At 42.8% G+C, this 25,560-nt stretch overlaps 3 protein-coding genes across 3 annotated transcripts in view; 2 read left to right on the top strand and 1 right to left on the bottom strand.

Annotated features, from left to right (window-relative positions):
* The window catches only part of LOC8043073 (HEAT repeat-containing protein 3), a 52,457-nt gene extending 44,201 nt beyond the window's left edge, over positions 1–8,256 (top strand). The window contains exon 16 of the mRNA XM_029970456.4: positions 8,190–8,256. Coding sequence (XP_029826316.1) covers positions 8,190–8,197 — 8 coding nt within the window. The 3' untranslated portion in view covers positions 8,198–8,256. The remainder of the gene's footprint in view (positions 1–8,189) is intronic.
* Positions 8,249–20,187, bottom strand: LOC8043074 (alanine aminotransferase 1). Its single transcript, XM_029970458.3, has 13 exons — positions 19,727–20,187; positions 18,657–18,746; positions 17,711–17,819; positions 16,372–16,502; positions 15,014–15,127; positions 14,658–14,787; positions 14,290–14,369; positions 14,076–14,209; positions 13,899–14,007; positions 13,576–13,641; positions 13,338–13,493; positions 12,883–12,995; positions 8,249–10,667 (listed from the first exon to the last, which is right to left on the bottom strand). Exons 1-13 carry the CDS (start codon positions 19,976–19,978, stop codon positions 10,577–10,579), a joined length of 1,575 nt encoding a protein of 524 aa, XP_029826318.2. The 5' UTR covers positions 19,979–20,187; the 3' UTR covers positions 8,249–10,576.
* The window catches only part of LOC115311683 (NF-kappa-B inhibitor-interacting Ras-like protein 1), a 137,462-nt gene continuing 131,876 nt past the window's right edge, over positions 19,975–25,560 (top strand). Inside the window, exon 1 of the mRNA XM_029970460.4 lies at positions 19,975–20,046. The gene's annotated coding sequence lies outside the window, so the exon portion shown is untranslated. The remainder of the gene's footprint in view (positions 20,047–25,560) is intronic.

Here is a 25,560-nt window from a genome sequence, read left to right as displayed (position 1 = left end):
GCGCTTGGCACCGCAACGGTTACTCCTGTTGAGCAGACTCGACGTTTTACCGAGGTAGCGGTAATACCTGTGTTGCCCATTAATGGGCAGGACGGGACTCCCTTTGGATGCTATTGCAATTGGGGATGCCGCGAAACACCCTAGGTTCGAATTCGAAAGGTTTCTATATTTTCGAACCGAACTGATGTTCGAATTCGAAAGGTTTCAATATTTTCGACCGTACGGAGGTTTGAATTCGAAAAATTCGCAACTTTCCAAAATTGTGGGGTTTCGAATTCGAAAAGTTCGAAGCTTTCACGGTTTCTAAAAGTTTGGGTTCCATTATTTCGAATATTGTTTTACTTAAGGTTCGATAAATTCGAAGATTTCGAACTTCCTAATTTGAAATCGAGAGATTCGAATGTTTTGAATTTCTTTGGATCTAAAATTCGAAAAATTCAAACGTTTCGAATTATTAAAGACATAAGGTTCGATAAATTCAAAGATTTCAAATTCCTTTCTACATAAAGTTTGAAGGTTTCGATTCTCTTTTAGAGCTAAATTTGAAAAAAAAAAAAAAAAACACTTAGAAGGTTTTCAATTTTTTTTTTAAGTCTAAGTGTGCAAAGTTCGAAGTTCGGTTTTCATGTTCCGCCACAGTTTCAGTTTCAAATAACGTTTTCACGCCTCACTGGTTTTCACAAAATCGGGCATAGGTTTGTGTGTGATATTTAGACCGCGCGAAGTTGGAGAGGCAATTAAATGAGACGACAAGTGTCCCGGATGTGCTGGAATATTTGCCAGTGCAGAGTGACGTGTGACAATAAATCAGTAATTGTGACCGCCGGCCCGGGGTGGTCATTAGCGTGCATCACAAAGTAGTGATCCTGCGAACGCACTTTTTAACGATACTCCTCCAGTTCGAAACGGCCAGGGGCAGGCAGGTGGTTGAGGCTCAGAAAAACCTTGAAGTGATCTGGCAAACTGCCTTTCTACCCCCTTGCACGCTGGTAGTAATGCGATCGAACGCCGCCCGAGTGACACTGGCATATAGTAAGTTTAGTTTGTACATGATGCAAAATCCTGAGACTAAGAATGAAATTTGAAAGAAAAAGTGTAAGAGGACTAGGGATGCCGCGAACCGCCCCAGGTTCGATTTCGAAAGGTTTCGATATTTGCGAAGCGAACTGAAGTTTGATTTCGAAAAATTTCGATATTTTCGTATTCACCGAGGTTCGAATTCGAAAAATTCGCAACTTTCGATCTCAGTGAAGTTTCGAATTCGAAAAGTTCGAAACTTTCACGGTTTCTAAAATTTCGGATTTGAATATTTTTTTACTTCAGGTTTGATAAATTCGAAGATTTCGAAATTCTTTAGAAATAAAATTCGAAAACTTTCGAACGCTTCGAATTTTTATAGACATGAAGTTCGAACAATTCGAAGATTTCGAATTTCTTTCTGCATAAAGTTCGAAAAGTTCGAAGGTTTCGATTTTCTTTTAACGCTAAATTCGAAAAAAAAAAAAAAAAAAACTTCGAAGATTTTGAATTCCGTTCTAGTCCAAGTTTTCAAAGTTCGAAGTCCGGTTTTCAAATTCCTCCACAGTTTGTTTCAAATAACGTTTTCACGACTCACTGGTTTCCACAAAATCAAGTTTAGAAAAGTTAGGGTGTGATATCTAGATTCTGCGAAGTTCGAAACGGCCAGGGGCGAGCAGGAGGTTGAGGCTCAGAAAAACCTTGAAGCGACCTGGCAAACCACCTCGCCACCCCCTGCACGCTGCTAATAATCCGATCGAACGCCGCCCGAGTGACGCTGGCATATAGTAAGTTAAGTTTGTAATGGACCTTTTGCAGAAACATCGGTTCGAGAGTAACTGGTTCCAGTACCCTCTCTCTCTTCCTTCTGGCCGAGCAGAGAGGGAAGATGGTTTCGTTGTGTCGACTTCGGGGCGGAAGATTACGCACGATGGGGACAAAGGCGAGTTTGGGGGAGCCGTATCTAGGTCACAGCGTCTCAATGGGTGAACAGGATGTAGCTGACGTTTTGGGAGTGCAACTGGTGGGAGAGGCCTCGCGCGCACGTTGTTTTTCTCGCCACTTAGCCTTGACCCCAGTCGCGTGTCTAGGTGGCAGCACATATTCGCCAAGAGGTCCATCGTCCTGGGGGTTTATTTTCTGGGACGGAGGAATCGCCTCGCAAAAGCCGACACAACTCGAGGTTGAGGAGCGTTCTATAGTCAGTTACAGGTTAAGAAGGTAGCGACAAATGCCCCTCAAAGGGAGTCAGATATCCCTCCGCCACCTTTGCATCCAATAGCGTCCCACCGTTTCCGTGACGTCGCGGACAACGCGCGAGGAGGGTCTTGCCTTTCTGTACATATTTGCTTTATCTTTCGACTTTGACTTAGCATTGTGGAAGCCACGAGAGGGAGATTAGAGTTCTCCCCCACCGACGGAAACAAATACGACTTTCGGGGATTAGCTTCCCCCCCGCCGATGGATACAAAGGCTGCTTTCAGGGGCTCGGTTCCCTCTCTGATGAATACAAAGGTCGCTTTCTTAAAAAGTGGGATCGGAGACAAGTGGGAATCCATTGAAGCGGAACAAGGAGTGTTTCCAGTGAACTCTTCTTTCGACTGCGGAGAGATTTGAAACGGGCGCATCACACTTGTGGGAGGAGCTTCTCCTACCTTCTTGACTTGTAACCGACTATACCATACAAGTGGCGTCGGAAGAGGAAAAACGGGGGGAAAGAGAGTAGCGGGGGGTCTTCAGTTCCCTTCCCCCCCTTCCAGATATTTCGGACTGTTAAAGGAAACAATACGGGAAAGAGGGCGTGGTCGAGCCTATTTTAATCTGAAATTATTTATGCATATATATTGCTACTGTCGCTCTTCACTGCATAAAAGATTGCGTAGATGGTCATTGTTAGAAACTCGTTGTCAGAAGGCACTACTCGTCACATGCTTAGTGGTTCGGAAGTTCAAAGCTATGTCTTTTCGACCTAAATACTTGTGCCAATAGTAAAAAAATAAAAATAAAAAAATAAATGCAAAAATAAAAAGCTGAAAAAAAAAAAAAACTATCAAGAATTTGCCGGAAGTGTTGTATTCTTGCATATTCAGAGGTTCAGAACTTCAAAACAAGTTTCTTTTACCAAAATGTGTACAGGCTAAAAGAAACACGTCCCAGGAACGTGAAGCGAAAAAAAAAAAAAAAAAGTTTTCTTTTAATGACGTGCTGAACTTGAACACTATTAGAAATCTTCTCAAATAAGTTAATTTATTCCTTAACGTAAAAAAACAATAAATACATTATTTTGTATTCTGCAGATGGCAATGATATGTACTGTATGTGGTGTTAATTTAAATGCGACACCTCAAACAACTTAGACAAAAATAGATATCAAGTTTAGGGCATAATTGCATGTAGATACATGTTTGGACATTTCTTCGAAACTCACGTTGAATAACAATAATCACATCTTAAGACGGCACTTACCTAGGCTATACATAGATCATTCTTAAAAAAGTATAACATCTCTACCATAAATAGCTTCGGCTACAGCGCGCTTCAAATCTGGCACAAACGATAATCGTCAAAAACCCGTCGTCCTTCCTCGCTTCTTCGGGAATTTATTTCTTTAAAACTAAGCATGCCAGAACATTGAAACAAACGGCATTGTCTTTCGTAAGGAACGCAGCACCGCGTGTAAAAGTTAAAAAAAAATATTACGAATGTACCTCACTACTTGAAGTTAAATGAAGCCGTCCGCCGGTCATTCGAAGTTCGACGAACGTCGAACTTTTTACCTTAAAATTTCGAAGTTCGTCGAACTTCCGACTTTTCAGGATTCGAAAGTTCGAAGCTTTTCGAATTCTCCTGATAAATCAGTTCGAAATTTCGAAATTCATCGAATTTTTTGGTCAGTCAAGTTCGGAAGTTCGACAAGCATCGAACTTTGAGGCGCAATAAGTTCGAGAGTTCGTAAAAGATCGAATTTTTTAGCGTAATAAGTTCGACGATTCGAAAAACATCGAACTCTTAGCTTAACAAGTTCGAAAATTCGACTTCTGTCGAATTTTACGATGTAAACAATTCGAAAAATCGAAATCTTTCGAACCTTTCGAACCGCTTAATTCGATCATCGAAACTTCGATTCGAAAAAAGTTCGCGGCATCCCTAAAGAGGACTCCCCCCCCCCCTCCCCCCCCCCCCCCCCCCCCCCCCCTTTCAGATATTTCGGACTGTTAAAGAAAACAATACGGGGGAAGAGGGCATGGTTGAGTTTATTTTAATCTTAAATTATTTATGCATATGTATAGCTACTGTCGCTCTTCACTGCATAAAAGATTGTGTAGATGTTCCCCATTGTTAGAAACTCGTCAGAAGGCACTGCTCGTCACATGCTCGGTGGCTCGGAAGTTCAAAGCTATGTCTTTTCAACCTAAATAACTGTGCCATTGGTAAAAAATAATCAATAAATAAACATAACAATAAATGCAAAAATAAAAAGCTGGAGAGGCAAAAAAAACTTTCAAGAACCCGCCGGAAGTGTTGTATTCTTGCATATTCAGAGGCCCAGAACTATGAAACAAGTTTCTCCTACTAAAATGTGTACAGGCCAAAAGAAACACGTCCCAAAAACGTAAAATGAGAAAAAAAATGTTTTTATGACGTGCTGTACTACTTGAACAATTTTAGAAATCTTCCCCCACGAGTTAATTTATTCCTCAACGTGAAAAAACAATAAATACATTATTTTGTATTCTGCAGATGATAATGATATGTACTGTCTCTGGTGTTAATTTAAATGTGATACCTCAAACAATGTAGGCAAAAAATATTACCAAGTTTAGGGCATAATTGCCCGTAGGTACATGTTTAAATATTTCTTCGAAACTCGTCTTGAACACCAATAATCATGTCTTAAGACGACACTTACCTAGGCTATACATAAATCATTCCTAAAAAGTTTAACATCTCTACCATAAATAGCTTCGGCTATAGCGCGCTTCAAATATGGCACAAACGACAATTGCCAAAAACCCGTCATCCTTCCTCGCTCCTTCGGGAATCTATTTCTTTAAAACCAGGCATGCCAGATGATTGAAATAAACGGCATTGTCTTTCGCAAGGAATGAGGCACCGCATGTAAAATTGCGGAAAAAAATTACGAATGTGCCTCACTGCTTGAATCCAAATGAAACCGCCCGCCGGTCTTTCGAAATTCGACGAACTTTTGACTTTTCAGGAATCGAAAGTTCGACAGTTGTCGAATTCTTTAGATTAATAATTTCGAAAATTATCGAATTTATTAGCGTAGCAAGTTTGAAAAGCTTGGAACTTTTTAAGTGCAAGAAGTTCGAAAGTTCAAAAATCATTGAATTTTTTAGTCTATCAAGTTCGAAAGTTCAACAAGCATCAAATGTTGCAGCGTAATAAGTTCGAAATTTCGAAAAGCGTCGAACTTCTTAGTTTAATAAGTTCGAAAATTCAACTTCCGTCAAATTTCTCGATATGGAAAGTTAGAAAATTGGAAATCTTTCGAACCGCTTGATTTAATCATCGAAACTTCGGTTCGAAAAAAGTTTGCAGCATCCCTAATTGTAATGCATCCACTTTATGGCCCAGCTATTCTACCGTGAAAAAGCATAAGGGCAGAGAAAGGCAACTTGTGTGGCCAAAGCTGCTTATTGGGGGACCAGAGCTAACCTTGGAAAGCCGGCATTCTGTAGCAAACGGGCATCGCAACACTCGTAGCAAGGAAAAAGTAGGATGCATAGCATCGTCTGGCTTGGTGGGAAGTTGTAGGCTTCCGAATATTTATCGCGGTGTAAGCGGTACGCAATGCAGGTTCATTGCCTGCCTTCCGAGGGACCCGTGTACAGGGAGTAGCTCGGAGACCCACCCCTGCGGGGAGAAGAGAGCGCGAGAGAATGGAGAGAAGGAAACAGAACCAGTTTCCTTCCCGACAGAAGACTATTCTGTAGGTCGGCCTTTGAGTGAGCTTTATACAGCTTTGCCTGCTGTATGGTTAGGTTAGCCATGATTTTTTTCCTCCATTCTCACTTGGCAAACAGTGAAAGGCACAAAAGGTACCGTGAACAGTTTATAACTGCGATCTTTGGCAGCTGGCTTAATGTTTTCAGATCAAGACATTCGCTGCATTTAACATCATTGTCTGCATTTTAATTTTTGTTGACCAATCTTGTGTTTACAGTATTTACCAAGTCGCCATCCGATTTTAAAAATAATTAATTGAAGCGTTCATAATTATTAGTTGTATAATCAGTTAATTGCCCATCTTTCCTCTGGTTAGGGTCTGTAGCCTCTGAAAATATATTCAACTGCTCAGACCCTTGTAACCCTTCAATCGTTTGGGACACAGGTTGCTCTTCGCACCCGTCCCTTTCCCTCACCTGGGATGATAGCAGGATAAAATTACGAGCTCATGCTTCCGACTTTTGACCAAAACGTCATGCAGTAGGAGCACCGACTTAGGCTTTTGCGCATCTGCTTCTAGCCTTCATTTCGGTGATAAAATGCAATAAGTAAAAAAAAAACTTGGTTTTGAAGTTTTCAGACAACCAATCAGCTTGTGCTCTAGCACTTCACAAAGCTAATGTTAAAGGAGCTGTGCAATGGTGTTACTGTTGAAAGAATTTGCATCTTCTACTTTTGACATTTTTATCCCAGAAAGGACATAAAACTCATCTTCCTTCGAAATGTTGCGATTCCGCCACGTAATCACAAGGCAAAAATTAGATTATTTCCCAATCTGCAGCTGCGAGCGGCGGCTATGAGAACACGAGACATGACGTCAAAGGGGTACTTGTAAAAAAAATAGCAAGTTGTGCAACTACCTGCTTGATAAAAGGTAATTTTTCTATAAATCTTATTGTTCCAACATAAATGCGTCAAAAACCTGGTATCATTGACAAACTTTTATTATACAGAGTTTCAGTGGCGCCATCTCTCTGAGATCAACAAAACCGTCAGCTCTATTTGCTACAGCGAGGAGCCGCCAGAAGCCGGCCATAGAGATCAGTGAGCCTGACGGCCGGACCTGGATGAGCACATTGACACTTTCCTCCTTTTGCCATGTTGATCACGCAGTGCAAAAACTCGTGGTCGTAAGCGTGCGAATTCTCGCTGCTCACTGATGGCGCTAGAGAGAGAGCTTCACTGGAACCTTTCACGTCGCAGCACACGTGTCTCAGAAGATGGTGAAGGGGTTGAGAGGTGCCAAAAGGCTCAATCGTCAATTTTTTTTTTTATAAAAACTAGGACATGCAGGAAAAAGCGGATTTTTGTTCTTCAGAAAGGCCGAGACACCAACTCCCACAATAAGCAAAGCACTGAAATTGTTGCACAGCTTATTAAGCACTTCAAACACGTCCCATAAGTGACGCACCCAGTGTCGACGTTGCTGCTATTCCACTTACCAGTATTGCGCCTTGCACATGCATGCACAGGACTTCGTCCAAACAGAATGAATATTGCCCCAGTTCTGTGCACCTGGCTAAGTTGTAATGGAACAAAGCCACGGAGGCATATATTTTTTCCACATATACCTTCCTGTGCACCTTACTCACGACTAAAGTTTTGGCTTCGCTGTGTACCGGTAAGCCTAAAAATATCTTCCCCAAGTCGGTTTTATCAATCCGTAAAAACGAAAAACCCTATCAAAGCTGTCCTTGCGTAAGAAAAACCCAAGCTTTACAAGAAACTCTCGATACAGTTTTTGTTTTGTGTTGAACATGCACGTGACCTGAACACTCGGAAAAACTCCTATCATTGATAGAAGCAAATGAGATATGGTACCCGCAGAAAGAAGCACCCTCTCAGACTTCTGTGCAGTCTCCCCCACCCGCCCTAGATTCTGATAAAACCAGCTTAAGGGTTAATTTTCGGGAATTATTGATATCTACCGAACATCACTGATCAGCAAGAATGGTCCCTTGTTTTCACACTTCTCTTCTCTGTGGAGAGGTTTTCACACTTCTCACACTTCTCTTTTCACTGTGGAGTGGTGTTGGTACCAAACGTGTGATAGAACACCTACAAGAGCCCTACAATGATTACTTGTTCCACGTCTCCTTCCTGCACGAGGGAGTGATGTTTTGACGCACGTGCTACAGCATTTGCGTAGCTGTAACAAATATGAAGTTTCACTGCAACCAGTTTTTACTTTTTATTTTCAGCACCCTGAAGCGGCTGAGAGTATTTACAGCAGATCCTACAAAAATGAAATAAACAAAGGTTTTAACAGGTGATGTCAAATGTCTTTATTGTCCAGTGAGACCCACCCATTACATGCCTAGGGCCAGATATTCCACACAGGACATATTGCTTCACTGTTGCAACTATAGACCTGGATCTACTTTGGGGTGCCTATTGTATACTCTTGGGGTAAAAATGTTTCATTGTCACATCAAACACAAACAGAGCTGGCTGGAGATGCTAGAACCTTGATACCTAAAGGCACAATAACAGACACTGAACTTGGTCACTGTTCATTAAACTATCGGGCAATTTCTTATTTCCTTTTTTTTATTTGGTCACTTGATAGCTTATTTGAGGGTGAACATACCTTTGACAATCGTTTAGAAACAATTTGCCACTGTTTCAATATACACATGAGCATAATTTTTAGTTCAGCTTTGGCAAGTATGCACACTGGAATTTTTCAAAAATGAGTGTCCAACCTAGTTTTCTCTGGATTCATGGATTAAGACACAAGTAGAAAGCTCTCTATGGTGCGCATTAGGCTCCTCGCACATTACTTGCAAATCCAGTGGACACCATGACGGCTATAGATAAAAGAACTTTCAGCCTTTCCACTCTAATAAAGAAGGAAGACCGCCAAAGCTGTACCATGGTGGGAACAAAGTAATGGCCGGCCGCAAGTCTGCAAGCCAGCGTGGAAAGGTTGATGCCATCTATGAGCGACGGCGACAACCAGTAAGCCCGTTGTCTGGTTGCTGCAGTCGCTCATACATGGCGGTAGCTGTCCAGGGTGTTGTGTCGACATTTGTTTGCTGGCGGATCCTGGGGAACTAGCACTTAACACCTTAAAAGCTCTGCTGTAAAGTAACACCTACATAGAAGAAACCCAACAGCATTGTGGCTGCCACTGCAGATTAATTACCATGTTCATGCTGGACCTGTACTCCATTTCACATATCGCATCTACCACAGCAAGGCTACAAGCATTGGTGGGCTATAGTCCGTTACGATGTACTGCAATGGAGCCATGTTAGCCAAGCGAAGCTGAACCGATGCAAGACTGCGCTCGACACGTCACTCAATCAAACCGAAAGGTCACGTGACATGCTTCGAGCTATGGATTGTCTCTGGTGATTCATAGCATCCATTGCAGTCCATAGTAAGGTGAAACAGTAATATAATAAGGTACCTGATTTGTTTCCCCCGCCTGCCGACAGCAAGGTGGTGCTCATCCAAGTTGACACAATTCTACATGGTAAGATTTTGTGTACAGTTTCCGAATTGCACACCCAAATGCTTAGACCCCAAATACAAGTGTCTTTTTCTAGTCTGACAATTGAATCGGTGACCTTTAAGGCCTTCAGTTTAAGTTCACATTATCCATCAATTTTCGGGATTTTCTTGAGCAATGCTGGCTCCCTGTTCACACAGCCTAAGTACACATCGTAGCCTGCACTGTAATATATCTAATCTGTGGAATGGAATGTGGTTTTGCCCAAAAGGACTTCTCTTCAACTTGTAAACAAGTACTACATTCCCACATTAGGCATTTCTGGCCTTTGCACACCAAACTATAGAAATTTGTAGGTTAATGACCCACAGCTTATTGCTAATCTTGCACAGTTGCAAAATTAATGCAATATTGAGGAAGAAGTATTTCTCTACTTCTTTAACTGGAGTATCTAGCAAATAAATTATTATGAGTTGGGTGCTGTAGTTTGCAACAGCAAGCAAACAGTTGCTGGAAATGCTAGTGTGAGGACTAAAACATGTCCTGCTCCAACATATTCCTACCAGTAACAATGCCAGTCTGAGGACTAAAACATGTCCTGGCCCAACATATTCCTATTAGTAACGAAAGTAAAGGCAAATGTGATCGCATGCATGCATAAAATTGCATCCACCGGCAATCAAATTCGCAAACCACAAACAAAAACCTGGTAAAACCGCAACACAATAACCAATTTGAACACTTGGAAAAAGGTATGAGGCAGAGAAAATGCCAAGTGATGGCAGGTTGAATATCTAACAACTCAACTACAGCAATAGGAAAACTTATTAAAATTCTTTATATTAAAAGTGGTTTACAATTAAGGCTGCCCATCAGACAAAATAGCATTATGTGGCAGTTACTTATAAGCCAAAAAAAAAACTTTTTGTCAAAAAAATACTTAGAATGTGAGGTCATTTTGCCCTGCCGTCCTCTAAAAGACACACTGACAACGTTGAGCGACGAAACATTGACAGGCTAGCAATGCCACAAAGAAAGCACGTGGTATAAGTCGTATCCAGCTTTGCCCATTTACAACTGGTGAAGGTCTGGATTATGGCTTCCGAAGCTTTGCTGGGTGGCAGATGCAGCTTACTTGTACTCGTTCATAAACTTTTGGTGGAAGGTCCTGAACTTTTCCAGCATGATCTTGAGTTTCTCCAAAGGAGGAAGTATCGTTGTCCTGAAAAGATGAGAAATTGAGATGTTTTCGGCCCCAATTTTGTGTTTGTTTCGTTTAAAGGCCCTGGGCTGGCCTTGGAAGGGATCCAGGCTTTTGCAACCATAATAGCCTATTCATCTTTCCATCTCCTCTTACACTTCTGGCATGCTTGGTTTCCCCTGGGTCCACTACCGGGCTTCATTTTGTGTGAAATTCAGAGTCCACAATTGTGCACACATGAGGCTTCACCTCTTTGCACCATCATGCTAGGAATAGTGGTCGATGCGGCATTTAGGTTACTTGATCGGTGCAGAAATTTTGCTCATTAGAATAGGTCAACGTTCTTTGGTTGAGATTATACACCGACCCCTAATTTTAAATCAGTTCTTAACCAAAGTTCACCGGTATTGAATAAACATGATTACTTTTCATGGCTGAGAAACTCCATTCGAAATAAAGTGCAGTGCAAGAGTTGCTTCCAGTCTCGCCTACTGAGCCCAAAAAGTATTACCAGCTATGTTTTCTCGAATCATAAATTTTTTTTTTTTTTTTTATTGCAGTCTTTTTAAAAACATAAGGTTCTACTCTACTACCTGATAGTTGCTTCTCCAGCGACATTCATAATGAAAGAAGTCTGGTTCTTTGCAGTTTCACAAATTCTCAAACAAAACTAAATGGGGGCTCTTGATACTGAGCAGCATTGCGGAGTGACCACTCCAGAGTTCGGAACAATTCCGGAATCATTCCGCGTTTCTGCGACCCCGGAATGGAATGGGAAGGAAATTTGACGCCCTTTCCCCGTAAAGCAGTGGGCTCTGTTCTTTCCGAGCTGCGTCGATTTTCAGCTAGGAGCAGCCCGCTGGTGCAACACTAGTGCACGGTCAAAGTGGCCCTTGACACATTATAATTGCACTTAGGGTGAACGACGGCCTGATTGTCTGACCGGCTAATGCTCCTTCGAGGATGGAAGTGCCCCTCCTCCCCCCATGAAGCAACCCCAACTGAAAAGTTGTAGGCGGACAAGACGTTCCTGGCGCCACGAGATGTGACAAAGCGTTGCGACTATGCACAATTACAGCCCCGGTCATAGGCCACCAAGCAAAGACAATGCCACACTGCCCGCCCCTCTGGGATGCGGGCCTTTTCGCACCAGAGGCTCGTGCAGAGCCATAAGTGCCATTACTGGCTCAGGTTTTTGTGACACAGGGCGGCTAGCTGACTCCCCAACGAGCATCTCACTATAAATATACAGGGTGTCACAACAGAAAATTTACACAGTCTTTTTTACCGCAGAAATAAACTAGGCATCGCCGAACGCTCATTCTCCGCCCAAAGGTAGAGCTAGAGGTCACAACCAGATGCCAAAGTTTCAGCCCGATCCGATTTTCTGAAAATTTCAATGGGAAAAGGGAGCCCATTTTTGCCCGTTTTCGGTTTCTGGTGCCATAGAGCCCCAAGTGTTTGAAAACTCCGTCGGCCGCCATTTTCCCATTGAAATTTTCAGAAAATCACTTATAACTTTTGATTAAGTTATTGGATCGGGCTGAAACTTTGGCATCGGGCATTATGCTGCAGCTTAGAGCCAAGCGAGGTCACGTAAGCTTTCCGCCGTAGTTCCTTCAGCTGCCACTCGCGGCTGCAGGCGGGGGAAAAAGCATGACTTTTGCTTTGCGATTATGCAGCGGAATCGCAACATTTTTAAATGAAGGAGATGTTTTCTTTATCCTCCGGGACACGATAAACAATGTAACAATGACAAGATGCAAATTCTTTTAATTTTAAAATCGTTGCACACCCCCTTTAAAGTCTGGGGGGTCTCAGGAAGTCATGGACTGCCCTGCCCCTGCCCCTGCCCCCCCCCCCCCCCCCCCCCCCCCCCCCCTCCAGATTTTAATGGATGGTCCGAGACCCTCCTCCACAGCCCCAGCATTAGTGAAATCAAAATCATATCTTGCAATAAAATAGCTTGTTTTCAAGGATGTGACGTTTGGGGATTAGCGATTTGAGGGTTGAAGGTACAGCTTGGGCAGAGTCAGCGGTGGAGTTTATTTTATGTGTATTTAGTACATCTCGTCAGAATCCCATCCCCTCCCCTTCACGTCCACCACACCACACCACACCACACTCCAATCCACTCCACTCCCTCTCCCTTCCCCCCCTCCCCCGCCCCCCGCATGCCTTCTTGCAGGGACCCCCCTCAACTTACGGGAGACTTTAAGCACTGGCTATGGCTCACCTGAAATGGAAGGTCCCTGGAATCTGGCCAAACCCGCTACCAGGAACAACACATACTCCAGTGTTTTCAAGCAACTGCATTACATAGAAGAAGTCTGGAGCTTGCCCAAGTGACTGCACAAAGAAACAAGAGCAAAGTCAAAGGAAACATCTGACCACTGTTTTCTTACCAATTCACCATGTATGCATTTTGCAAGCACGATACAATGTAGTACACGTTTGAACTGCTAAGCTATCAATTCTTAACTTTATAGTGCTTTCATATTTCCGATAGACCACAGACTGGTCTGTACAACAGACATTGCTTCTGCCATGTCTAAAAATGTATATATATCTGATACTGTAATCTTAGTAGGACACGGTCGCTCCTATTGAATGGTCTTCCGCCCACAAGATGCATTATTAACTTCCCTTGCTACTGCCTTCTATTGCAAACAATAAGGAAAGAAAAACTACCTTGGCTTTCTCTATGGCTTTTTGTGGTAACGTGAACTTGGGGAAAGCATACATTGCCCCAGCCACTTGGTTGCAACGGAATCCCTCAAAAGAGTTGAATGTGTCGGCAACCAGTTGAGCCCGTTCCTTCAGCGAACTCAGAACAGCAGTTTTCTCCTGGTCAAATGCAAGAAAGAACCAGTTAAAACATTTCTGAGATTGAGACATCACTTGGGAATTTTGAAACCACATCCATTACCTTGATGAAGAGATCATAGGATGGTTCCCCAGGCCTGGGAGGATTCACCACACAGTCCATGGCGCACTAAAAAGTTTTGCGCCATCACTCAAGGATGTGACCGTAATTGTACATTCACAACTATAGTCACTGACAGGACGAGAACAGCAGGACGCCTCTTTCTGATGCCCGGCCTGTAGCACACACCCGTTGCCGTCCGACGTGCCTTGGCTACGCATGCTTGCTCGAGGGACGAAGCTCGCGCTGTTCTCATTCTGTCAGCGACTAAAATTCACTAAGTGTGCCACCCTCATGGATAGTGTGGTGCTACATTTACTGCTTACCTGACCAAGAACTGACGAGCAGAGCTTGGCAGACACCGATTTGAGCAGGACCTTCTTCACCTCGGGATCCAGGTTGATTGCCTCGACGTAGCCACCACGCAGTCCACACCTGCATGTCAACAGGGGAGTCCCTCCGCATACCCGAGGCAACAAAAAGGGAAAAGGAGCAACCCTCACTCGCCCATGTAGCCCTTGGATGCCGACATGAAGGAAGCCAGCTCCATCTCTTGATAGGGCGATCCCATTTCATGCATGACCTTGCGGAAGCTGTGGAATGCCGCTCCTTTTGCGTAGATGTTGTGTTGGTACACCTAAAAAAAGAAAAGATGTTTTTTCTTCTTTTTTTTTTTTTAAATTCCCCTCAACCACAGTGCAAGGGTTGAATTCTTACTTCATCTGCCATGAGGAAGAGCTTGTTCTTGTAGGCAAACTGCACTACTTGCTTGATATTTTCCTCTGTCAGGACAGAGCCTGAAAGGTCCAAAGTGGCCACGTAAACTTTCTGGCTGGGTGGTTTCATTTGGATTTGCTGTGTCGGGGTGGGTATCTGGATTTGCGTGACGTGAATATGCGAGACAGCCCCACATCCATAAATAACCATTCTAATTGTTTTGACACAAAAAAGTTTCTTCACCCCCCAAAGGAACTAGAGCAAGGTGGAACTCGAAAGCTGAAAATCTATTATCACTGAACTTTTTGGCTCGATTGCCTACCTCAAAAATAATGTACAATAAAAATGGTTCAAATGCATGCTCGCACCTGTGGGGTTCCCTGGATTGATGACAACCAAACCACGAGGTTCGCAAACTTTCCTTGACTCGTCGAGAGACCTCTGCAGTTCTTTGAGGCTCAATGCCCAGTCATTATCTTCATCCAGATAGTAGTTTATCTGAAAGTTATGCAAAACACAATGGCTTTGTGATAGCCTTGACCATTAGGTAGTGTCGGATCGACCTGATCCCAGCTAGATAATTGGACGTAAAGTTCTATTCTATAGCCAAACAATCATTCTTTTTCCAATCATTGAAATTTCTGACCATTTTAATAGAGCCACAAAAATTAACATGTTGTAATATAGACTGGAGCAACATAGCGAGTTATGTTGAAGCACATACCTGGTGCAACCCATATTCTGCAAGTGTTGCAGAATAAAGAGGGTACTGTGGAATGGGAATCATAACACCAGCTGGCCTCCCATTGCTGTGCACATTAAGCAGGTTCAGTACTGACTGCAAGGAAACCATAGCACCACCAGAATGAGGAAATTTCAGTCTAGCGCAAGGGTACCTTATATCCTATGGTAGAGGGTGTGACTAATAATCAACTGTAACCGAAAATAACTATTCTTTTTTGATAAGCAACCTTTATTACCGAAAAAAAAGAGCAACTTGGAAGGTTTGGCTTTTCAAGTTAATTTCATTGCCAGTTCCAATGTTCTGTGGGTCATATTTGGATTCAGTTGCAACTTAAGGCTGTGTTTAAAATGTTAATTTTGACCAACCTCTAACATGATCTTGAGCAAAGTCAAAAGTGGCTCGTGGTTGGACAAAGCTTGCGTAGAAAAATGAGCGCTCTTCAATTTCACCTGAAGCCGCTATCAGCCTTGGAAGGCTGCTTTTCATCTTCTACCGAGAAGCACAGAAACACTTGGAACTTTTAAAGTTTGATATGTTATTTGTATTAAAATATTACATTGCTGGTACTAAGCTCTTTGCACCAATCAATGGGATGTTTTTTTAGGTAGCACTCTGCATTTTCCTGTGGAGACTCGAAATAAACAAGCAGTGCACAACCATGTTAATCTAAATGTGATGGCACTGCTTTGTTGCCACTTACTCGTACAGCCCACCATGAAGCTCCAAACTTAGCTTAAAGGGATACTGAACCGAAATTTCGAGCTCACTAAACAAGGCCGGGGCGGATAGGCGGAAGTTGCAAAACCAAAAAATATCACTCATACAGCGATGTATCTACCGGATCACCGTATTTTTTGGAAAAGAAGTGCGCGATTAAACCCGGTCGATGAGGCCGACGAGACAAGACACATCACGATTCCCCCATTCTCGCTCCTCCTCGCTACGTCCCGTCAAGCTGGTGAACCGAAGCGAGGCCACTTCTCCTCATTCTCAAATTCTCCCGGAGGACAGTTACGTCAAAGAACTCGCTTGATCGCGCCCTTCTTTTCCAAAAGTACGGCCACCCGTTTGAGATATCGATGTACGAGTGATGTTTTTGAGTTTGTTAGCATCCGGTTCAACACTTCTGCAGCCTTACTTTGCGAAATCAAAATTTTGGTTCAGTATTCCTTTAAGTGGATGCTGCACATTCATACATCCCATTGGACTAATACCTAGTTTTGATGGCAGTCCTTCGGCCATCTGAGAAAAATAGACAAAGCCAGCAAATTTTTGCTAGTTGTGTCACACCCTATACAACTTGCTAATAAAAACAAGGTCAGAAATTGGCCACTGACCCGGACAGATTCGCTGGCTCCAGTGGAAAGGAGCACATCTTCATAGTGTGCCTTGACACCATCTCGTTGGCTAATGTAGTCTGCTACGTGCTTCCGGATTACTTCAACGCCGGCGCTGTCACTGTAGGCCCCTTGAATATGAATGGAAATAATGCTTGGGTAACACGGTCCAACAACACATTGACTATAGAATGAGAAAACGACTCTAATAAGCAGCAGCCCAAGACTGTTTCGTTTTGCAGAGAGCTGCAACCCAAGATGTTCAAAAGCTCGCCAGTTTTTTTAAAAGCTCCAGATGTACTGCCTCCAGCAACATAGCTGCTTGTGAAGCTAGTGAGGTTACTGAAACCCAATTCTAAAACCAAAGCACTAAATTTGACATCAAAATGGTAGTGGAGGGAAGGCTGTACTGCATGTGCCCCGATTTTCAGCACGCAACTGTTACACAAGTGAGAATACCTGGTGAGAGGGGGCCAGGGGCGGATGCAGGAATTTCCTGAGGGGGGGGTCAGCTGTTGGTCAGCATACCATATGTCTAGGAACCCCCTCCCCCTCTCCCTCGTTTTATGCCCTAAATTTTACACATGCAGAAATCAAGAGGGGGGTCAGGACATCCGGACCTCCCCTCTAAATCCGCCCCTGGAGGGGGCTATGCACATACCTGTAGCCTTAATTCCACTAATACTGGTGTAATACATAATAGTTAGAAGCCCACTGCATGCCACATACGACGGGAGTGCTCACTCGACCCAGTCACAGAGATATAAGCAAAAGATGGTGCAGAGGAAGTGCTAGCCATTAATCATGGTAACCCAATGAAATGTATTGTTTCTGTCCTACAGCCTTAATTTACTACTACAATTAAGGACACTTGACCTAAAGAGGGTACACATACAGTCCGTAAGAATATCAAAGACCCACGTGAAGTGCATGGCAAACACAATAATGCATTTCAGGTAGTTTTATGCTGCACAAAGCAGAGCCAAATCCGAAACTGCTGGCAAAATAAGTTGGTGCACCGTGACAGAGTGCACCATTTCCTCCCCTCAAAATGACATGGAATGGCCCAAATCGCACACAGCAGCCCCTCATCCAGCCAACGGCTGTCTTTCATGCTGTTGGAGAGCTTGAACAAGTTGTCAATATTTTCTGATTTATCTCTTCAAATTGAAAGGTTACCACCAAAACTACTAGTGTGATGGAAAGTGCTCATTTGGGGCACTAGCCTAAGCGTTAAGTTTGGTGCTCGTCAATACCCTGTAGAAGTAAAAAAAGCATTGAGGTTTGCGCCAACTGTGTCATGCAGCATGTTATTCCGATATACTTTTCTGGTCCTCACCGGCACTCTTGCCCCCGCAATGGTTAAGGATGTCCTGAGCACGAGATTTGACATCCTCTGGAAACAGGTCTCCTTTCATCAACTCCGGGAGAGTACAGGCTGCAATGACCTATGGAATTCCAAGAGTAGCCAATATAGCCTATGGCAGTCACAAAGATATTTTTTTCTTTTCTTCAACATATGAGGCAATACAGTTTGTTCTTTTAGACTCAGATTAATTCAGACATACAAAAACAGGACTTATCATAATAACATCATTCCTTGATTTGGCATTACTAGCTCGAAACCCAACTTCATATACGCATAGCCCAGATTACTGGAGAGTATTGCATGCCAGAACTGATTATGGAAATGTAAACACTTCATTACATTGTACCACTTAAAATTAACAAACCTATTAAAAAGGATATTTACATAAAATGCATTAAAAATTACCAGAAAAGACAACTGTTCATTAACAATACATTTTAAAAAGACCCTAGATGTTACATGCTTCATTTTATTATTTGTGAACTTATAATATGCAATTTATATTAATCTCTATACTGACAAAGCTGTCAAACTTTTTATGAAGCAAGGACTTCACAAGCTACATTGAGTAGCTTTTTGTCCCCCGTTTTTTTCTCCACAACTATAGAATCAATAAATTCAAATTAGTTGACTTGGAAAACTTTTTGCACTTCCCAGTGTAACTTCCAGAAATCCCAAATTCAGAACTGTTTACATTTGGGAATAGGGACTGCACTTGGGGGACTTAGCACGCAACACATGTGCACAGGAATTTATTTTCCAGGAACGTACGAGGGACCAGACAACATTTGTTGTGGGGCAAAAGGCTGCTTGGTGCAGATTATTTGCACTTCTGTTGACTTTTTGTCCAACCCCAGATATCAACAGAAGAGTTCCAACACACATTTAATCAAGTGGCAGTTACGCCTTGACATACCTGCCGGAAAAATGTCAGCGGCACCTGGCCCATTGCATGACAGTCTCCAATGTTGGCTCGAATCACTTCTGTGAAAGGTCGTTGTTTGCCCTAAATGTATATGATGCAAAAAAAAAAAAAAAAAATAAAGGCACTGTTAATAATGTGGCAACTGCACAAAGACACTTTTACATCACATTCTTGAAATGAAAAAAAAAAAAAAAAAAAGCCTATATACTATAGAGAATGGGCACATATTTTTTGTATTTTCAGAATATGCCAAGAAGTTTGCAAAGGAAATCAATCAATGCTTTTTTTGTGTGCAAATACACAACCAGATCTCTGCTGCTGCTTAGTTACTTCCTTTTCAGCAAATCTATCAAATAAGTTTTTTTTTTTTTTTTTAATAAATTATAAACAATACATATATATATATATAAATTTTCCCTTCTCCACAGGCAGTGTTTACAGCTCAAAGCGTCCGAGGAGAATAAAAACTACCTTCCTTATAAAAAAAAAAATGCACCAGTCGTTGCATTTCAACGCTCCCACTCTCCGCGAATGTGTTCCCTTCGAATGGTACAGCTCCCACCAATTCACACGATTCCGTCTGGATACCACCCCCGATGACATGTGGACTCGAACAGTCTTGGATAATCTAAAAGCTCGCCCACTTCGCGGAACAGGGTCCCTCCATGGCCGATAAAGAAGGGAGTCGGACAGCTCGGACCAAAGCACGTCCTCGACGTGTACTTGTAACTTCTTATTGTAAACATGTGCGGAAACTTAACACCATCACGTGGAAACCTTGGTTGGTCACACCGGTACATCTTGTACGCACCTCCGCTCACGAAAGCGAGACCCAAGCTTGCTTCGCGACTCGAGCAGACGATACTGCGCTACCAAGTCGAAACAAACTTCGTGAAAACCGCTCTTCTGCTTTCACGAAAGACAGAACGCGGGCAAAACGAGCAAAGCACCGGTAACCGCACACCAAAGAGAAAGAACCAGCCAGAGATCGGCCAACCAGTGACATTATCAGTAATGCATGTTGCGAGCTGCGGGAGCCTGAAAGAAGCGAGAATCCTCACCGCTCCTCCTTTAAGTTCCTTCTCAATTTCGCCGGCTCGAATCACGATGGGGCCGCGTACAGCGTACTCCATCGTCTTCAAGTGAGGGTTCATATTATCCAGAGTCACGGTCCTCCCTGCCATCGTGGTAGTGGTCTCCGCTGTCCCGAAATTCGCTTTGCCCACTTGCACCGCTCTTGCTACTCTTGCTAGCCGTAGGTCACGTGGGAAACCACCCGCCGATAGGAGGCGAAGCGCAGCGCGCCTGTGCATGGTTTTTGTGAAAAGGCGTCGATGCAGAAGAATGCCGATTTCCTAACACCAGATGGTTTCCTCGAAGGGTACGTGTTGTTACGCTCTTCGAGCAGCAGTAATATGAAGGTGACAGATTACAAATCCAGGGAGATCATATCGCTTTGCTTGGAGTACCGACGATTGTTTTGCACAACGGGTAAATTTAGATCGACTGTTCCGCAGTCAATGTCGCACGCGCCGTTGAATAGTTGTCCTTTCTATTCTATTTAAAATGTTTATTTGTATTTATATAATTTCAGAAATAATAAATTCTTAGTATTAATTCATCAAGAAAGCGGTGTAAGGGGTCAAGATTGGTGCATTTACTGTGACGCTACTCGTTTCATGATGTTTGATAGTGTTTGCTCTTCCGCTGGCTGGTTGTAAGTTGTAAACTCTGTGAACAAATTCCTTGCCTGCAGTTATGTAATTGGCATAATTTGCTTCGGGTACGTTCTGCTCTCGGTTAAATACATTTAAGACGTAATGTGGATACATTCTTTTTCTTCCGTTCCGAGCAGATTACTGTTAAACTAAGCGCACGTTTTAAGTGCAAAAACGCATAAAACTTTTTTTTTTTTTTTGTGTGTGTGTGTGTGTTTATTTAGTTTACAGCTGATATTACGGTTAAAACACGTAACACTGGATCTTCAATCAACCTGCGCCCGTGCTACCTCGAGACTTTCATGTTCTTCAAACAGATGCGCTCGGTAGCTTGGGCCTTGGGCTACACCGCGCGGCCCTTGGCGGATTTGGAGTGTTTTTTTGGAGCGCGAAGTTTCGATGATCGAATGAAGTGGTTCGAAAGATTTTGAACTTTCTATGTCGAAAAATCCACTGAAATCGAATTTTCGAACTTGCTAAACTAAAAAGTTTCACGCTTTTCAAACTTTGCACGTTCAGAAATGCAATGTTTTTCGAACCTTTCAACTTATTACGCAAAAAAATTCGATCCTTTTCGAACATTCGATTTGCTACGCTACAAATATCGATGCTTGTCGAACTTTCGACCTTGATAGACAAAAAACTGGATGATTTTCGAACTTCCGACCTTCTTGCACTAAAAAGTTGGAAGCTTTTTTACCTTTCTACGCTAAGAAATTCGATAGTTTTCGACTTTCGACCTTATTTATACAGAGAATTCGAACTTTTGAATTCATAAAAGTCAAAAGTTCGACTTTTATTGTAAAAGTTCGAAGTGCGTCGAATTTCGAAAGACTGGCGGGCGGTTTCATTTGGATTCAAGCAGTGAGGTACATTCGTAATTTCTTTTTCTCGCATTTTTACATGCGGTGCCGCATTCCTTGCGAAAGACAATGCCTTTTATTTCAATGTCCTGGCATGCTTAGTTTTTAAGAAATAAATTCTCGAAGGAGCGAGAAAGGACGACGGGTTTTTGACAATTGTCGTTTGTGCCACATTTGCTATTTATGGTAGAGATGTTAAACATTTTAAGAATGATCTATGTATAGCCTAGGTAAGTGTCGTGTTTCTTTCAGCCTGTACATATTTTGGTAGGAGAAACTTGTTTCGAAGTTCTGAGCCTCTGAATATGCAAGAATACAACACTTACGGCAAGTTCTTGATAGATTTTTTTTTTTTCGCTTTTAATTTTCGCATTTATTGTTCTGTTTAATTTTCTTTTACCAATGCCACAGTTATTTTGGTGGAAAAGACATAGCTTTGACTTCCGAACCACTAAGCATGTGACGAGTGGTGCCATCTGACAACGAGTTTTCGACAATGACCATCTACGCGATCTTTTATGCAGTGAAGAGCGACAGTAGCTATTCATATGAATATATAATTTCAGATTAAAATAAGCTCGACCACGCCCTCTTTCCACGTATTGTTTTCTTTAACAGTCCGAAATATTGGGGGGGGGGGGGGGGGCAGGGCAGCCCTCACCCCCTCCCTTTTTTTTCTCTAATTTTTCCTCTTCCGCCGTCACTGGTATGGTAGAACGCCCCTCGACCTCGCGTTGTGTCGGCTTCTGTGATTTTTGCTCGGCGTTTCCTCCGTCCCGGAAAATAAACCTCCAGAACAATTACAAGCTAAACTTACTATATGCCAGCGTACCTCGGCCTGCGTTCGATCGGATTACTACCAGCGTGCAAGGGGTGGGGAGGTACTTTGCCAGATCGTTTTAAGGTTTTTCTGAGCCTCAACCCCCTGCCCGCCCCTGGCCGTTACGAACTGGATGAGTATCGTAAAACAGTGCGTTCGTCACAACTACTGATCTATGGTCACACGTCACTCTGCCCCGGCAAATATTCCAGCACATCCGGGACACTCTGACCAACTTCGCACAGTCTAAATATCACCCCGAACATTTCTAAACCTGATTTCGTGAAAACCAGTGAGGCGTGAAAACGTTATTTGAAACTGAAACTGGTGGAGGAACATGAAAACCGGACTTCGAACTTTGCGAACTTCGACTTGAAAGAAATGCGAAATCTGTTTTTTTTTTTTTCGAACTGAGCCCTAAAAGAGAATCGAAACCGTCGAAATTTATCTAGACAGAAATTCGAAGTCTTTGATTTTTCGAACTTAATGTCTAGAAAAATTCGAGACGTTAGAATTTTTAGAATTTCATATCCAAAGAATTTCGTAATCTTCGAATTGTTCGAACTTCAAATTCAAAGAAATCGAAATCTTCGAATTTTTCGAACCTCAGATTCCAAGAAATTCAAAATTTTCGAATCTCTCAAATACCTCGAACGTCAAGTAAAAAAATATTCGAACTCGAACTTTTGGAAACCGTGAAAGCTTACACCTTTTTTTAATTCGAAACTCCACGGTGTTCGAAAGTTGCGAACTTTTCAAGTTCGAACCTAGGGTGGTTCGCGATATTCCTAGTTGGTATCTTCCTGGGCTCGTAAGTGCACGCTGATATCTACTGCACCAAAGGCGCGAGCATGGAGCGCTTTTGGATCGCTCTAAATCCACCAAGGGAAGTCCATATTAGTTCAGAAAATTTACCATTGACCATCACGCAAGCTGACTGACCGTCTCCTTTATCAAGTTAAATTCGGCCTTACTTAACTTCCAATGCCAGACATGTAGAGCTATTTATCATCTGCGTTTATCAGTGAGAGCTGCGCATGCTTTTGGTTTTGCGTTTGCCGTTCACATGGGCTTTTTCTGCCAGACTTCACGCAAATAGGAAAAGTTTTGCTTATGTAACTTCAGTATCAGTAATTCAGAAGCTGCTTCTAATCCTATTAGTGTGCATCAGGCATGGCGAATGTAATTTTTTCCCTAGGTATTGTTTGCACCACACTGTTTTGGGTATGTGCCATATGTGGTACAACATGCAGTCTTCTTTGGAGATGTTATAATCAGGCACGTAGCCAGGGGGGGGGGGGGGGGCATGCACCCCCCCCCCCCCCCGAAATCTTCATTTTGCTGGGACCTCCTCTCCCCCCTCCCCCTCATACAGCATTTTGTCATGGGCGCCCCCCCCCCCCCCCCCCGAAACAAGATCCTGGTTAGTGCCTGGTTATAATATTGTAATTTGCCTGCAGTCAGTCAAAGTACACTACACCTATCTCAAGAATGTAAACCCTCGTGGCTGTACGTTGGGCTTGGCAGAATCTAGAGGTCAATGAAACTATAGCATAATATTATTTCATAAACTCGGCAGACCAAGGAAGAAAAAAAAAAGTCAGCGAACTTCAAGTTGTCAGTAGCTGGGACTGCAAAGCTGAAACACCTGCTTAGAGAAAAGGAGGGTATCTTAGCAGTCCAGTAGTCTTAACTAATTGCGAAGAAGCAACATGGTCCTCCAGCTGCAGAAAGCATTACCAGACGTTCAACTGATCAATAAAGACTACAACCCCCTTCTGGACGAAGACTGGCACGACGCGCAGTTTGCCCGGCAGCAAAATTCTTCGTGGCGTGCAGAAAAGGCGATGTTGCTTTTTGCTCCTTCAAAGCCAAAACTTACATGACCAATGAGCTCTTCAAATATGTTTTCCATAGAACATATAGTCAAGATATTTGGATTTGAAATAGCATTTGGTTTGACTAAAATTTCCACTGCTGCGTATTGTGCCATGTATGCAGTGATGGGAGTGCTGCACCATTTGCTCCAAATTGCGCCACAAACGAAAGTCTGCTACATCTTGCGCCAAAATGCTATTTTTGCTAAGAATTACGCCAAACCTGCGCCAAGTGGGCTTCAACAAAGAAAAAAAAGAAAGATATTTAATTATTTGTTGACCCTTTCAGAGAAGTGGGCGGAAAAGAAATTTGTACAAATATGTACAGCCACGCAGATACTAAATAGCTCCAAGCAAGCAAGCGCTCTCCCCCCTTCAGTTACACCACAGACCACACTGAGAAGACGCGGATGATAACAGCACTTTCTTTGCGTTGATGGACTCTCCCCTGTCTGCTTCACATGAACGAGTCCTGCCGTCAAAACGAGTACGAAGGAAAATCGCCAGGATAGCGCTCCTCAGAAAACAAACGTTCGCTTCCTTGGAGCTATTTAGTATTTGCGTGACTACATATTTTAGTGTCTCGACTTACTATATAGTTTGTCTCACGGTCAGAGCACAGTCGAAGGTCTGAACGCATACAACCGCGAATGCACATACTAAAAGCGCAAGTCACGAGACATTTGCTACACTTGATTGGTGTAGTTGATGAAAGAACATGTCAAGGAAAAGGGCGGATGCCATGATGTCTCGATTTGACGCTGCTTTATTGGTCCCACTGCTTTTAGTGTCGGCTGCGCTTTGACTTAAGGTAAAAATATTTCTCTTCAACCGCGCTGCCCGGTCGATCGCCTGCATCGTCGATATTTCCAGGCAATGTCGGGGACTGAAAGTCGTGAGAAAACTGCTAAATATCAGGATGGCAGAAGCTCTAATACGACATACCCAGAGCCTTGTATTCCTTCCTTGATCTTGGTTGTAAACCTCTAACTAAAAAAAAAGAAAAAAAAAAGAACTGTGCTGAGAACTATGCTTGTTTTTGATGGCATTTTGCAGAAATTATATTTACGGGCTAAATAAACTACTTAATGTAAAAGGGGGAGTGGAGTGAGGCTTGATCCTAACTGAAGTGTTGTTCTATGATTCATTTTTCAACCAATTCTTTTTAATCCATTGTAAATCAAACATACTCTAACCAAAGCCTTACTTCTAAAAAAAAAGAAAGTTCTGTGTTAATGAACTGAACGTAAGGTCGCAAACGAGCTGGTGAAGAAACCCCGAGACTGCGGGTAAAAGCAACACATACATTAAAAAAAAGAAGACATACGCTAGAAAGACCTTTTAGTGTATGTGTTTTTACCCGCAGTCTTGGGGTTTTTGTCAAGCTCTAGATGTGTTCCTTAGTGCCCTTTCTACTCTTATTACAAAAGGTAGTAAGTAATATGCTCCTTAATCATTATCACCGTAAATTCGTTTAACGATGCAATCAATTTTTTTTTCCTTTTCCAAGTGATGTACGCTAACGGATCTTGCCACCTGCTCCAAAAGCACCAGTAGCTGTTCCAGGCCAATGTTTTGCATGCTACAGAACTCACTCCAAAATGTCAAATGTCGCTT

Source organism: Ixodes scapularis, unplaced genomic scaffold, assembly GCF_016920785.2.
Source record: "Ixodes scapularis isolate PalLabHiFi unplaced genomic scaffold, ASM1692078v2 PGA_scaffold9__187_contigs__length_104089568, whole genome shotgun sequence".
NCBI lineage: Eukaryota > Metazoa > Arthropoda > Arachnida > Ixodida > Ixodidae > Ixodes > Ixodes scapularis.
This window is presented reverse-complemented; position numbering and strand designations above follow the sequence as displayed.